This window comes from Scyliorhinus canicula, chromosome 18, assembly GCF_902713615.1.
Source record: "Scyliorhinus canicula chromosome 18, sScyCan1.1, whole genome shotgun sequence".
NCBI classification, from domain to species: Eukaryota; Metazoa; Chordata; class Chondrichthyes; order Carcharhiniformes; family Scyliorhinidae; genus Scyliorhinus; species Scyliorhinus canicula.
Window position 1 is genome coordinate 38,920,034 of NC_052163.1, and position 13,918 is coordinate 38,933,951.

Genomic DNA, 13,918 nt, shown 5'->3' on the forward strand with positions numbered 1-13,918 from the left:
ATCTGGTCCTCTGCGACCACCTCTGACACACAGTTATCCAGTCTCTTGGCCAGAACTTTTACGAGTATTTCCACATCTACATTGAGCAGCGAAATGGGCCTATATGATCTGCATTCCGTTGGGTCTTTGTCTTTTTTGGGTATTAGCGATAGCGAGTCTACGAATATCTCCTGTAAGTTCGATGCGAGAGCCGGTGCAAATTTTTTGAAGAAGTCCGCCGGGAACCCATCGGGCCCCAGAGCCTTCCCAGTGCCATCCACATCTGCATGGTGTTGATGCTCTCAACCAAGTAATGTAACAACATTTGAGTTTTCTGTTGTCATTCAAAGTAGACGGGTATATTCCGTTTGGTAATTTAAAGTGTAAGTTGCCTACAAAATGAAAATCTCAACAGGTCTGGCAGCATCTGTAAAAGGCATAGAAAGTGGGAGATATTTATGCTGTGAGATGAGAGAATAAAAGATGAATCATAGCCATAGAAACCGAAGGAAAAGAGTGCTAATAGTCACAGACTCCAAGGGAAAAGAGTGCTCCCACTCCCACTTTCTTTGCCTTTAAGCTTTGACTCCTATCGGGACTCCAAAAGTTAGCTCTTTTCTCTCCCTACAGATGCTGCCAGACCTGCTGAGATTTTCCAGCATTTTCTCTTTTGGTTTCAGATTCCAGCATCCGCAGTAATTTACTTTTATCCATTGTTTAGTTAATAATGTCTTGTTTGTCTCAGTAAAGGTTTTGAAATGTGAAATCTTGTCACATGGCCTTCTTTCATCTAATAACTGGAAGTTCAAATTTATCTTCGCAGATCGTAAATGTATTAAAATGTCAAATGAATTGCGCACAAATTTTTCTTTAATCAACTATGACTTTTTGCAAGTGATATTGAAGGAAAATCTTGAAGGAAGACTTCCTTATGTACTGTCTCTTTGTTCCAAATATAGTGGAACCTCAGACCTGTTTGGAACATGCTCCAAAGGTGAAATAAGAATCTGGCATACCCCCACCAATAAAGAACTTCTGCGAATTGTTGTGGCAAATATGACTTGCAATGCCATTGAATTTATGCAAGATGGAAGAAGCATTATTAGTGGTAGGTACTAGTATTTTTTCAAACTGTTAGAATTTCATCTGCCTACATTTGATACATTTCATCTTATTTTCTGAGTTACTTTCCTATTTGAAATTTCCACAGCATGGAATGACGGGAAAATTCGTGCTTTTACACCAGAGACAGGGAAATTAATGTATACAATCCATAATGCTCATGCAGATGGTGTCACAGCAATTGCTGCCACTAGCGACTGCAAGAAAATCATCAGTGGAGGTGGTGAAGGACAGGTATGTACAACATGTCACAGACTAATAATATATATCTCAATTGGTTTGTGCATGGTGTGTTGTAGAACAGGGTAGAGATTTGTCATCAGAACTATAATTTACTGGGTTCCAATACAGTAGTACTATCGGATGATATTGAAATACTGCTATAGAATCCATAGAATCCCTATAGTGCAGAAGGAGGCCATTCGGCCTGTTGAGTCTGCATGGACCTAGGCACACTTCTCCGCCTTATCCCTTTAACCCTGTAACCCCCACATTTTGAACACTTAGGGGCAATTTTAGCATGGCCAATCCACCTAACCTGCACATCTTTGGACTGTAGTAGGAAACTGGAGCACCCAGAGAAAACCCATGCAGAATTGGGCAGAAAGTGCAAACTCCACACGGACAGTTCCCAAGGTTGGCATCGAATCCGGGTCCCTGGCGCTGTGAGGCAGTAATGCTAACCACTGTGCCACCATATGCCATGCGCACATTTTCAACCAATTCTGGTCTAATTTACTGTTCTACATAAATATTCTTTCTCTGTTAAGTTTCACAACTTCAACAAATGCCTTTTCACAAACCTCATTCGATTTTATTTTCGAAATACCCCAACATTCCTCAATTTCTATCTGTTTCATAGCTCCAGCTTTACAATTTTTCTTGAATCCAAGAAATCTTTGAGTGGCACTTTTCAAATTTTCCTCCGTGACCTCCCCTTTCTGCCTGCACATCCTGAAGAAAGAACTATAAAATATTTAACAAAGTTGTAACCAACATGCCATTGTTCACATAAGTGCAGCCTGAAGGCAGAATCGAACCCGGGTCCCTGACGCTGTGGGTCAGCAGTACTAATCACTGTGGCACCGTGCCATTCTATCTGGTGGTATTGCTGAACTTCCTAAACTGCTGCCTGCCCTCTATTTTTTTGTAAATATTTTTATGTGGTGTAGACCTTACGGAGGGTGAATGCTACGTCGTTGTGTGCGAGACTCGGGCTCATACAACTGTGCCACCGTGCAAGCAACAGCTGTAATGGCTTACAGCACCGAAGGCGGTCTGTCCTCCCATCATGTCGACATATCAGTTCTTTGAAAGAACGCTCTAATTAGTCCTACTCCCGAGCTCTTTCCCCGTAGCCCCTACAATCTTTTTTCCTTTTCAAGTACTTGTTCCCTTCTAAAGTGGAGTGGATTCAAGATGATAACAATTTGCTGCATAAAAAAATATATACTTTTCTCATTTGGTTCTTTTGTCAATTATCTGCGTGTATTCTGGTGACTTACTGACCCTTCTTCTAGTGGAAACAGTTTTGCCTTAATTACTCCTTCAAAAGCCTAGATTATTTTGAACAACTCCCCATACATAGCCTTCTCTGTTCGAAGGAGAGCAATCCCAGATTCGCCAGTCTCTTCACATAACTGGAGACCCTCATTCTTGGTCATATGCTATGAGATTTGTTCTCCACCCTCTGTAAGGCCATGCCATCCTTCCAAAATTATGGTGCTTAGAATTGGACGCAATGTATCAACAAAGGCCTTACCACTGATTTATGCAGGTTTAGCTTAACTTCTTTGTTTTTAATCTATGCCACTATTATAAAGCACAGGAACCCGTATGCCTGTTCGCCGCCTTATCAACCTGTTCTACCACTTTTGAATATTTGTGTATGTTAATACCCAGGTCTTACTGTTCCTGCATAGTCTTTAAAACTGTACCACTTAATTTATATTGCCCTTCATCATTGTTCTTTCTGAAATGTATAAAATGTATAGCACTGAGAAGGCAATTCGGACCAACCAGTCCATGTTCCATATTTTAAAAAAGGCTTCACTTGAATCTCAACCCATCCTTCCCCATCAAACTCTATTCCCTTCTCCCTCATAAATTTATTGAGCTTGCCCTTAAAAATGTGATTTCACGCTGATCTGCATTAAATTTTGTCTGCCGGGTGGCACGGTAGTACAGTGGTTAGCACTGTTGCCTACAACGCTGAGGACCCAGGTTTGATCCAGACCCCGGGTCACTGTCCGTGTGGAGTTTGCACATTCTCCCCGTGTCTGCATGGGTTTCACCCCCACAAGCTAAATCTGTGAAGGGTAGGCGGATTGGCCACGTTAAATAAATTTATAAAATAAATAAATAAAAATTTTGTCTGCCATGTGTCTGCCTGAAGTCTGGTGTCTGTAGGCTTTGAAATTCTAACCATTCTAGCCTAGTCCAAGGCATTCATATATCTCCAAAGGAACACTGGTGGTCCGCATCGACACTACCTGCCTGTAATCCAAAAAGAAACATTTGCGACAACTCTGCTTTCTATCTGTTAGCTCATTTGTTTTCACCTATGGGTTAACAAGTCTATTATGTCGCACTTAGAGTGTTCACAGAGTAACTATTTTCCACGGCACCAGAATGATTCTGAACATTTCAGAGTAACCACCTGGTTCAGAGTAACCATCTTCAGGATAGCCTAATGTCATTCCCACAGATCACAGAAAGAAGGAGGAAAACTGGAAGATTGGTCAGGAGACAAATTGTGGAAATGAATATGAAGGATGGGGAAGAATTTCTTTCATCATGGGATGTGGCTGTTAGGCATTTAATATTAACATATGGAAGCCAGCATTTATTGCTCATCCCTAATTGGTAGTGAGTTGCCATTTTGAACCACTGTAGTCTATGTGATGAAGATATTCTCAGAGTGATGTTGCATAGAGCATTGCAGGATTTTGACTCAATGACAATGAAGGAACAGTGATGTATTTCCAAGTCAGGATGGCATGTGACTTGGAGGGAAACTTGCAGGTGGTTGCATTTCCATGTACTTGCTGCCCCTTGTTCTTCTGAGCAGTATAATTCACGGATTTGGAAGGAGCTGTGAAAAAAAGACTTACGGCAGTGCACCTTGTAGGTGGCAACTGTGGTGCCTGGTAATAACGAGTATGAATGGATAGGTGGTGAATGGGGGCCTCATCAAGTGAGCCGCTTTTATCCTGGATGGTATTCAGCTTCTTGAATATTGTCAGAACCATAGAATTCCTACAATGCAGAACGAGGCCGCCCGGCCCTTCAAGTCTGCACTGACCCTCTGAAAGAGCATCCTATATAGACCCATTCCCCTGCCCTATTCCAGCAACTCCATAACCCCACCTAACATTTTTTTTTTGGACACTAAGTGGAAATTTAACATGGCCAATCCACCTAACCTACACATCTTTGGACTGTGGGAGGAAACCAGAGCACCCAGAGGAAACCCACACAGACACTGGGAGAATGTGCAAACTCCACACAGTCACCCAAGGCAGGAATTGTACCCAGATCCCTGGCACTGTGAGGCAGCGGTGCTCACCACTGTGCCACTGACATCCAGGCAAATGCAGTGTAGTCCATCACACTTTTGGCTTATATCTTGTAGCTGATGTAAATACTTTGGTGAGTCTTTGGTCATAGAGGTTCCAGGCTATGATCTTCTCTTGTAGCCACAGTATTTATGTGGCTGGTCCCATTAGGTTTCTTATCAATAATGACCCCAAGCTTGTGCTTTTCCCCTCACCCACCACTCCTCCAAGATGTGATGGTGGGGGATTTGACAATGATAATGATGATGAATGTCAGGAGAGATCTTTAGGCTCTCTCTTATTGGAGTTAGTCATTGGCTGGCATCAATCTCACTTGCCATCTACCAGTCTCAGCCTGAATGTTGTCTGGCTCTTTCTATTATTTCATTATCTGAGGAGCTGAATATGGAACTGAACCCTGCAATCATAAGAAAACATCCCCAGTTCTGACCTTATGATGGAGGGACGGTCATTAATGAGAATGGTTGAGCCGGGAGAAACTCTGACAGCAATGTTCTGGGGCTGAGATGATGGGCGACCATCTTCCTTTGTGCTACCTGTGACTTCAGGCAGTGGAAATATTTCCCCCGATTTCCACTGATTTCCATTTTACTCGGACACCTTGATGCGCTTTCGGGAAGGAACTCTGCCTTACTTACTTGATGTGGCCTGCATGTGACTCCAATGTATTTGACACTCAATTGATTAATGATATAACTTGGATGTGAGGAAGAGATGCCTAATAAGGCAACCTTACAAAGACCTCCTCACTAACATCTAGGAACGTTTGCCAAAATTGTAAGAGCTGTTCCATAGATGAGTAAAGTAATAGCCTGACATGATAACAGGCTCAACGAATCATGGCATACCAGTAATATCCCAGAATCATCCATCATCATCCCTGAATATGTCCTGTCCCCAGCAGGGCAAAACTCCATCAAAGGTGGCAGCACAGTGGCATACAGTTGGGATGGAGTGGTCCAGGGACCACTCAACAATGCCTCTGGACCCCATTAATTCATATGGAATGAAGTCAGTCATGGACAATGGAACCCCCTGCTGATTACCAGCTACCTTAGGTGGTGAATCCGTACTCCTCCAAGTTGAACACTACTTGGAAGAGGCACTGAGAGTAGCAAGGGCACAGAATGTGCTCTGATTGGGGGTCCTCGATGTCCATTCCCAAGAGTGGCTCAGTGGCACCACTACTGACTGAGTCCTGAAGGAGATATCTGCCAGACTGGCCCTGCAGAAGTTAATGGGAGAATCAACATGAGGATAAAACTTACTTGATCTGGCCCCTACCAATCTATCTGCCACATGTAAATCAATCAAAGACAATATTGGTAGGAGTGATCAACGAACTGTCCTTTTTAAGATGAAGTCGTGTCTTCACACTAAGGACATCCTCCAACTTGTGTAGCACTACCACTGTGCTAAATGGGATGGATTCAGACTATATCTGGCAGTTCCTAAGACACTGGGCCATCAACAGGAGAAGAATTGTATGCCACCTTGATCTGTAGCTTCATCCCTCACTTACCATCAAGCCGGGGGAGGGGGGCAATCCTGGCTCAATGAGGAGTGTAGAAGAGCATGACAGGAAGAACACCAGGCATACCTAAAAATGAGGTGCCAACCTGGCATAACTTCAAAGAGGATTAGTTGCACACTAAATAGCAAGCAATAAACAGAGCTAAGTGCTTCCACATCAAAGCCCTGCAGTTATATCATATCCATTGGTGTTGGACAATTAACAGGAGGAGGAGGCTCCACAAACATATCCATCCTCAATGATGGAGAGAGTGGGTGGAAAAGAAAAAGATTTTAAACCATCTTCAACCAAAAGTGTTGAGTGGATGATCCATCTTGGCCTGCTCCTGAAATTCCTAACATCACAGATGCCAGTCTTCAACTCATTCCAGTCACTTGAACTGATATCAAGGGAAAGCTCATTTGTACTCAATACAGAAAAGGCTATGAATCTCGACAACATCCTTGTTGTAGTTTTAAGGACTTGTGTTCCAGTACTAATTATGCCCTTAGTCAAGCTGAACCAGTCCAACTTCAAATCTGTTATCTATCCAGCGAAGTGGAAAATTACCCAGGTGTGTCATTTTTTCCAACAAAAGTGGGACAAACCAAACTGGCCAATTCCTGTCCAATCAACATATTCTCGAGTATCAGTAATTTGATGGAAGGTGTAGTCGACTGCTATCAAACAGCAATTGCTCAGCAATAACCATCCCGCCAATGCTCAGTTTGTGTTCAATAGGGATCACTGGGTTCCAGGCAATAATTCAGCCTTGGTTCACGGACAAATTAACTAATTTCCAGTAGCGAGGTGAGAGTGATTGCCCATGACAGCAAGGCAGCAAATATGGCATCAAAGGGGCCCCAGTCAAAGTTTAGTCAATGAGAGTCAGGAAGAAAGCTCTCCACTGACTGGAGCACAAAGGAAGATAGCTTTGATTGTTGGGAGACCAATGATCTCAGCTGCAGGAGTTCCTCAGTATAGTGTCCAACTATCTTCATCTGCTTCACAATGACCTTCCAGAAGATCAGAAATGTAGCTTTTCAATCATGTTTGCAGTGTTCAGTATCATTTGCAACTCTTCGGATACTGAACCAGCTCAACCTTGCATGCAACAAAACCTGGTCAACCGTCAGTCTTGGCCTGATCAATGGCAGGTAACATTTGCAACACATAAGAGTCCGGCAATTGGCTATGAACCTGCTGGAGGGTCGTTAACATCCCCCTTTGAATCTCACGGCGCACCCTAGCATCAGCATCAGCTCCCTGTGTTTGTGTGGGTTTCGCCCCCACAACCCAAAGATGTGCCGGCTAGGTGGATTGGCCACGCTAAATTGTCCCTTAATTGGAAAAAATTAATTGGGTATTCTAAATTTTAAAAAAAAAATGGACATGTGGTCAGTCGGAGGGATGAGTCAGTCTGTATGGTATTAACAACTCGCGTGTGACAGGTCATCTGGGTGGGGGCTGGTGGATCCTCACCTCTACACCATATGCCAACCTCTACTTTGATTACAGATCTGTCCTCAGCCACCCCTGCGACCTTGTAGGGGGTGAGGACTCTGATGTCCGGCACGCCACTGCTCGTCTTGGCCCTCTCCCATCTGTTATAGGCCAATTTCTCCTGTGGGGACACAGAGGTGGCACCGTTAGCTGCATGCACTGTTCATTGCAGGGCTCGGGGGGCTTGGATGGGGGGACTTGGGGGAGGGAGGGTTCAGCAATGGGGGAAGGGGTGTTTGAGAAGATGGCCCATATTGGGGGGGGGGGGGGTGCGGAATGAAGAGTATAGGGTGTGGCGTGGGCACCACTGCTTGACAAGGGTGGGTCGGGCACGAAACGGTATTGGGTGGGCAGTTCTAGGCGCACACTCGTGGGGAGTGGGGGAGGTGCTGGTCAGGGGTCCGGTGCCAACTCACCCGTGCAGCCGGCAGAGGTCGTTGATCTTCTTTCAACACAGGGTGCCGGTCCTCCCTGAGTTGACGGTCTCTGCCACTTCCTCCATGGTAGCACTGGCTGCCCTGTGGCTGACTCTCTGACACCCTCGGGGGAACAGGTCATCCCGCCTGGCCTCAATCATGTCCAGTAACCTGCCCAGGTCGGCATCCCCAAATCATGGCTGCGAGCTGAGTTGGGTTGATTGTGCTGGATCGGTTTCAGTTCTGCATTCCCTTGTTCGCAGGGGGGCTGGCGACAGCTCTCAGCAATGTAAAACATCAACTCAAAACCGACACCAGAACAAATTCAATGGTTTGCTGAAGCTGCTTCTGCAGGAAATTGGTTGGCATTTTCATACAACCCAGCAACTTTATAAACAGTAATAGCAATTGTTGCCCACAATGCTCCCAAATTATAGCCTTTGTTGAATCTACACTCTATATTCTTCTGCATTTCAAAGGTGTTATGTCTATATTTCATTGAATTCCACTCATGTCGATTATACTCTCCAATTCCACCAGATTGACCATCCTAATTACCCATTTTAAAACTATCTTTACATTTCTGATTTCAGGTGCGGGTATGGGAAATTTCATCAAAATGCTACAAGTTTACTGCAGGTCTGAAGGAGCACACATCAAATGTGTCATGCATTAAAATGAAGAAAAACGACAAAGAATGTGTAACGGCAAGTTTTGATGGCACTTGTATCATCTGGGATATAGTGTAAGTTCTTGGAAATTTCATTTCATTATAAAATGTTCAAGTCTCTATGATATCAATGCAATGTGCACGCTCAGTATTCCCAATTCCTGGTCCTGGTGTCATTGGGTTTCCTCTTCAAGTCACTGTTATATATAGCAACAATAATTTTGAGGCTCCAGAAGATTCACTGTTTTGAACCGTATTCAAAGCTCCCATGCATTGCTTAAACTGGCCTGCACCTCTTAAAAGTGGAGATGCATTGTGGTTGGAACTGAAGTCATGCTGGAAGTTACTTTGACCTGCGAGTCAAACTGATCAAGGATCAGTGGATGTATCTTAAAATGTCATATCCTATGAGCTAAACAACTAGCTTCAGTTACTTCTCAATTTACCGCCCCTTCCCCCTCCCCTATCCTTATCAATCAGGACTCTTACATGGTGTTCATATGCTCCACCACATTTTCTAAAATTTTCATCCCTTCAACATAGCCTTCTGACTGGGTGGGGCGAACCAGAGAGGGCATTTAAAATTACGTAGTTGATCAGTGCCAAGAAGCATGGTTTACTGCACTGCATGGTTGGAAGATAGACTATTTTAACTCTGATTATAACACTGCAAGTGTTCATTTTGAGTGAACTAAAATCACACCTTAGGGACGGGATTCTCCAGAATCCCCGCAGTGGCCCGACACCAGCGTAAAAAGCGGCGCGAATTACTCTGGCGCCAGGCCGACCGGAGGTTGCGGACTCCTCTGCACTTCCGGGGGCTAGGCTGGCGCCGAAGGGCCGGCGTGAATTAGTGCATGCACAGAACCGCCGGCGTGGTTCCACGTATGCGCAGACCAGCCGGCGTACTCTAGCGCATGCGCAGGTGGGTGTCTTTTCCGCGCCGGCCATGGCGGAGTCGCATGGCACAGGCTCGCCCGCAGATCGGTGGGCCCCGATCGCGGGCCTGGCCACCGTGGTGTCCCCCCCCGGGGCCGGATACCCCGCGCCCCTCCGAGGACCGCACCAGACGGCCTACCAGCCAGGTCCCGCCGTGTGGCATCTGGCGGGACTGGCCAGACATCGACGGCTGCTCGGCCCATTGGGGCCTGAGAATTGCTGGGGGGGCCGCTACCAATGGCCCCCAACCGGCACAGCGTGATCCCCGCCCCCGCCCGGAAACCGGCGCCGGAGAATACGGCAGCCGGCGTCAGAGCGGCGGGGCGGGATTCACGCCACCTCCCGGGAATTCTCCAACCCTGTGGGGGGTTGGAAAATTCCGCCCTAGGTGTCCAACCTTTGCAGATTTATACCTTAATATACATTTGAGATGCTTTAAAATTCAGTCTCTGGACTTTCAAATTAATTGTTAAAACTCCGATTGCTTCTCTCACACCTTTTTTGACAAGTTATCATATCTCTGTTTTCTTTGCAGTGATTGAAGGAGTTATATTTACATGCATAGCACTCCTGTGCATAAGGACAGAGGTTGTCGTGTGTATTTCATTTGTCATTTGTTTCTCCATCTTTAATAGTTATTTAAGATTGGAAACAACAGTAGACTATATTTAAATAGGAAATGCAACATCAAAATCCATACCAAGGTGCTTCACAGATGTGTAATCAGACAAAGATGGATGCATTAGGAGGGATGACCAAAAGCTTGCATAAAGCAATGAGATTCAACAATGGTGTCAAAAGGAGAGAAAGAGGAATGTAGGGAGCAAATTCCAAGTCATTGAGTCTAGAAATGTCATTAGAGATAGCTTTTGGCTATGCATGCAAGAGAGGGATAATTACTACGGGCCCGATATAATGGAAAAGAGTGTCCCATTTTGGGCACGTTTATCTGGGTGGTGCAGCACCTAGAACGGTCCCACTATTAAATGGGTCTCTGCTTCTTTTCTTGGCCTCAGCAAGGAACGCCCCATTGAGGCCCCCCTCCCAAGTGCCTGTTCCATGATAGTGGAAATGAGTATTAAACAGAACTCAATCTGGGACTCCAAGGTGAGGCCATTCAATCCCGCACCTTGGGTAACTCTGGAGTAGGTATATTCAAGTGAGACTAACTACTCACTTAAATATGCAAACCTGGATCACGCCCATTGAGGGCGAGATCCAGATCGCGACACTTCGCAAAATCTTGTTAGATTTGAAGTGCTGTTAAAATATAATCACTGTTGTTGTGCAGGCAATCGTGACAGGTAATTTGTGTTTCAGTACACCCCACAAACAATGAGTCAGTTTATGTGCTTTTACTGATGTTGGTTGAAGAATAAATGTTAGCCAGACATTTTTTTTTAAAGTGTTTTTTGGGGGGATTTGCATTTTGTATTTCACAACTCATGTTATATGTTACATTTTACATAGCCGTGCTGACCTGAGGGAAAAGACCCAAAAACGAGCAAGAAATAAAAGGAGGTAAAAAGACAGGCAGAAGTCAGTACAGATGTCTACATGCAATTGCTTTCCCTCCTGCTGTGGCTGTGACTCCATCTTTGAATGGTTGCAGTTCCCAGTTTGGCCCATGCGCGTATTTACTTAGGAGCAGAAGAATTAGGAGCGGAAGGAGGCAATTCAGCCCTTCGAACCCGCTCCGCCATTCAATCAGATCACGGCTGATCTCTTCCTGGTCTCAAATCCAGCTCCCCACCCATTGCCCATATTCCTTTCACCTGTTTTTTTTATTAGAAATATATCTATTTCCTTCTTAAAACCATTTTATGACTCAGATTCCACCGCACTATGGGGCAACAAGTTCCACAAATTCACCACCCTCTGCGAGAAGTAGTTCCTCCTCATCTCAGTTCTAAATCCCCCGCCTCTCAACCTATATCCGTGGCCTCTTGCTCTAGATTTCTCCACAAGGGGGAACATTTGGTCTATGTTTACTTTATCAATCCCACTTAGTATTTTATAACGTTGATCAGATCCCCTCTCATCTTTTTAATCTCCAAACTGTTTAATCTCTCCTCATACGTCAACCCTTCCACCCCCAAATCAATCTGGTGAACTTCCTCTGAACTATTTCCAATGCCAGATGTCTATCTACAGTTTTAGTCCTTTGTCGCTCATGATTTCTTTTTTTTTAAATTTAGATTACCCAATTCATTTTTTCCAATTAAGGGGCAATTTTAGCGTGTTCAATCCACCTACCTTGCACATCTTTGTGTTGTGGGGGCGAAACCCACACAAACGGGGAGAATGTGCAAACTCCACACAGACAGTGACCCAGAGCCGGGATCGAATCTGGGACCTCGGCGCCGTGAGACTGCAGTGCTACCACTGCGCCACCGTGCTGCCCTCGCTCTTGATTTCTTTGTGTGTCCCTCCCCCCGAAACCTCATTACTAACAGTGCACTACTCTCTCTGTGCAGCAGTAGATTGTCCATGAAGATTATGAGCTGATCCCTCTGCAGTCAAATTTAATCCTGCACCATTGTGACTCGTTGCGCTAACAATGAGCCAAGTTGACCCAATTCTCTGTGTTCTATTTAAAAATAAAATAACAACTCTAATTTGTGAAGATTCTCCTGTTCAAGACTCTTCTAACCTGATGGTAATGAATAGCTTTCTTATCAAGAAAAATAGATCTTTTTGAGTTATCTTTGGTGCTGAATCTAAACTCTATAATCTTGTCATTGAACCCACTCCACCCTCCTCCCCGCACCCCCCCCCCCCCCCCCCCCCACCCCCACCCCCACAAACCCCCCACTTTGTAAACATCCTTTAGAAGGATGCGGGGGGATCTTATAGAAACATATAAAATTATGAAGGGAATAGATGGATTAGATGCGGGCAGGTTATTTCCACTGGCGAGTTGAAAGCAGAACTAGGGGCATAGCCTCAAAATAAGGAGAAGTAGATTTAGGACTGAGTTTAGAAGCAACTTCTTCACCCAAAGGGTTGTGAATCTATGGAATTCCCTGCCCAGTAAAGCAGTTGAGGCTCCTTCATTAAATGTTTTCAAGATAAAGATAGATAGTTTTTTGGAGAATAAAGGAATTTGGTGTTTGGGCGGGAAAGTGGAGCTGAGTCCACAAAAGATCAGCCATGATCTCATTGAATGGCGGAGCAGGCTCGAAGGGCCAGATGGCCTACCTGCTCCTAATTCTTATGTTCCCTTGGGATGACATTTTTTTATTTATATGGCAACTGCAAATGGGGATTTGTGTTCACATGTATCTACCAGCAGATGGTGGTGTTGGCTTTGTAATATGAATTGTGAATAGCTTGCTATTCTATATTTGTAGGAATCCAATACCATGTTGTAAATTTGAATTCTTCAATGGTTACTTTGTTTCTCATCATGATTCCGTTGGTAAACACGTGTACCAGTATGGAACTGAGGAATGCAGATGAGAAGCATTGCTTCATTCAATCCTTAGTCTGTAACTTATTTCTAGATCTCACTTGTTGCAGGAATATTTGATTGGCCCTGCTGTGTGACTCCCTCGACCATAAAGGCAAAATTGTATTAAAGGATTCCTGCTAATGATCATTGTTCAGGGACTGATTATTAGAAAGCTTGTCCGGAGAAAATGTGCACCACATAGCCAAACAGTCTGCTGACACTCAGAGCCTGCGCTTGGTCACTGAGTGTGGATTGTGGGCTTGAACTGTAACGTTGCACTGGTCAGAAGTTTTTTGGGGGGGGGAAAGAGAGTAGTTGAAGGGGATGGGGTTAGTCGAGATTTTTTGTTATCCCTGATGAATTTTGAACCCAGCAGTTGGCATGGAAAGCTAATGCATTTATTTTTAATCCCTAAATTATATGTGCTTATTTCTTATAGACGCTATGCAAGAAATCAAATGATTTTGGCAAACACTCTTTTCAAGTGTGTCTGTTACCATCCTGAGGAATATCAAATAATAACAAGTGGAAAAGACAGGAAGGTAAGAAGAATTGTACACGGAGATCTTTTATTGCTTAAGGAGGAAACATTTATTGTTTTGCCAATAATCAATATGACCATTTCAATAAAAGACCAAGGTCACTTGTATTTTGTTGACGTGCAAGTCAACCAAGTCCTTTGAACAAACAATCTATTTTATTTTTTGGGGGGACTGGAGGTTTTAGTTCAAGTAAAGAAAATTT

At 44.4% G+C, this 13,918-nt stretch overlaps 1 protein-coding gene across 2 annotated transcripts in view; it reads left to right on the plus strand.

Annotated features, from left to right (window-relative positions):
* Nucleotides 1-13,918, plus strand: part of cfap52 (cilia and flagella associated protein 52) — a 102,077-nt gene that overhangs the window by 47,143 nt on the left and 41,016 nt on the right. Inside the window, exons 9-13 of one of the 2 annotated variants that reach the window (XM_038777099.1) lie at nt 939-1,087; nt 1,190-1,335; nt 8,705-8,856; nt 11,191-11,241; nt 13,614-13,716. In XM_038777099.1, the coding sequence (XP_038633027.1) occupies nt 939-1,087; nt 1,190-1,335; nt 8,705-8,856; nt 11,191-11,241; nt 13,614-13,716 (601 nt within the window). The remainder of the gene's footprint in view (nt 1-938; nt 1,088-1,189; nt 1,336-8,704; nt 8,857-11,190; nt 11,242-13,613; nt 13,717-13,918) is intronic. The other variant, XM_038777100.1, reaches the window with a different exon arrangement.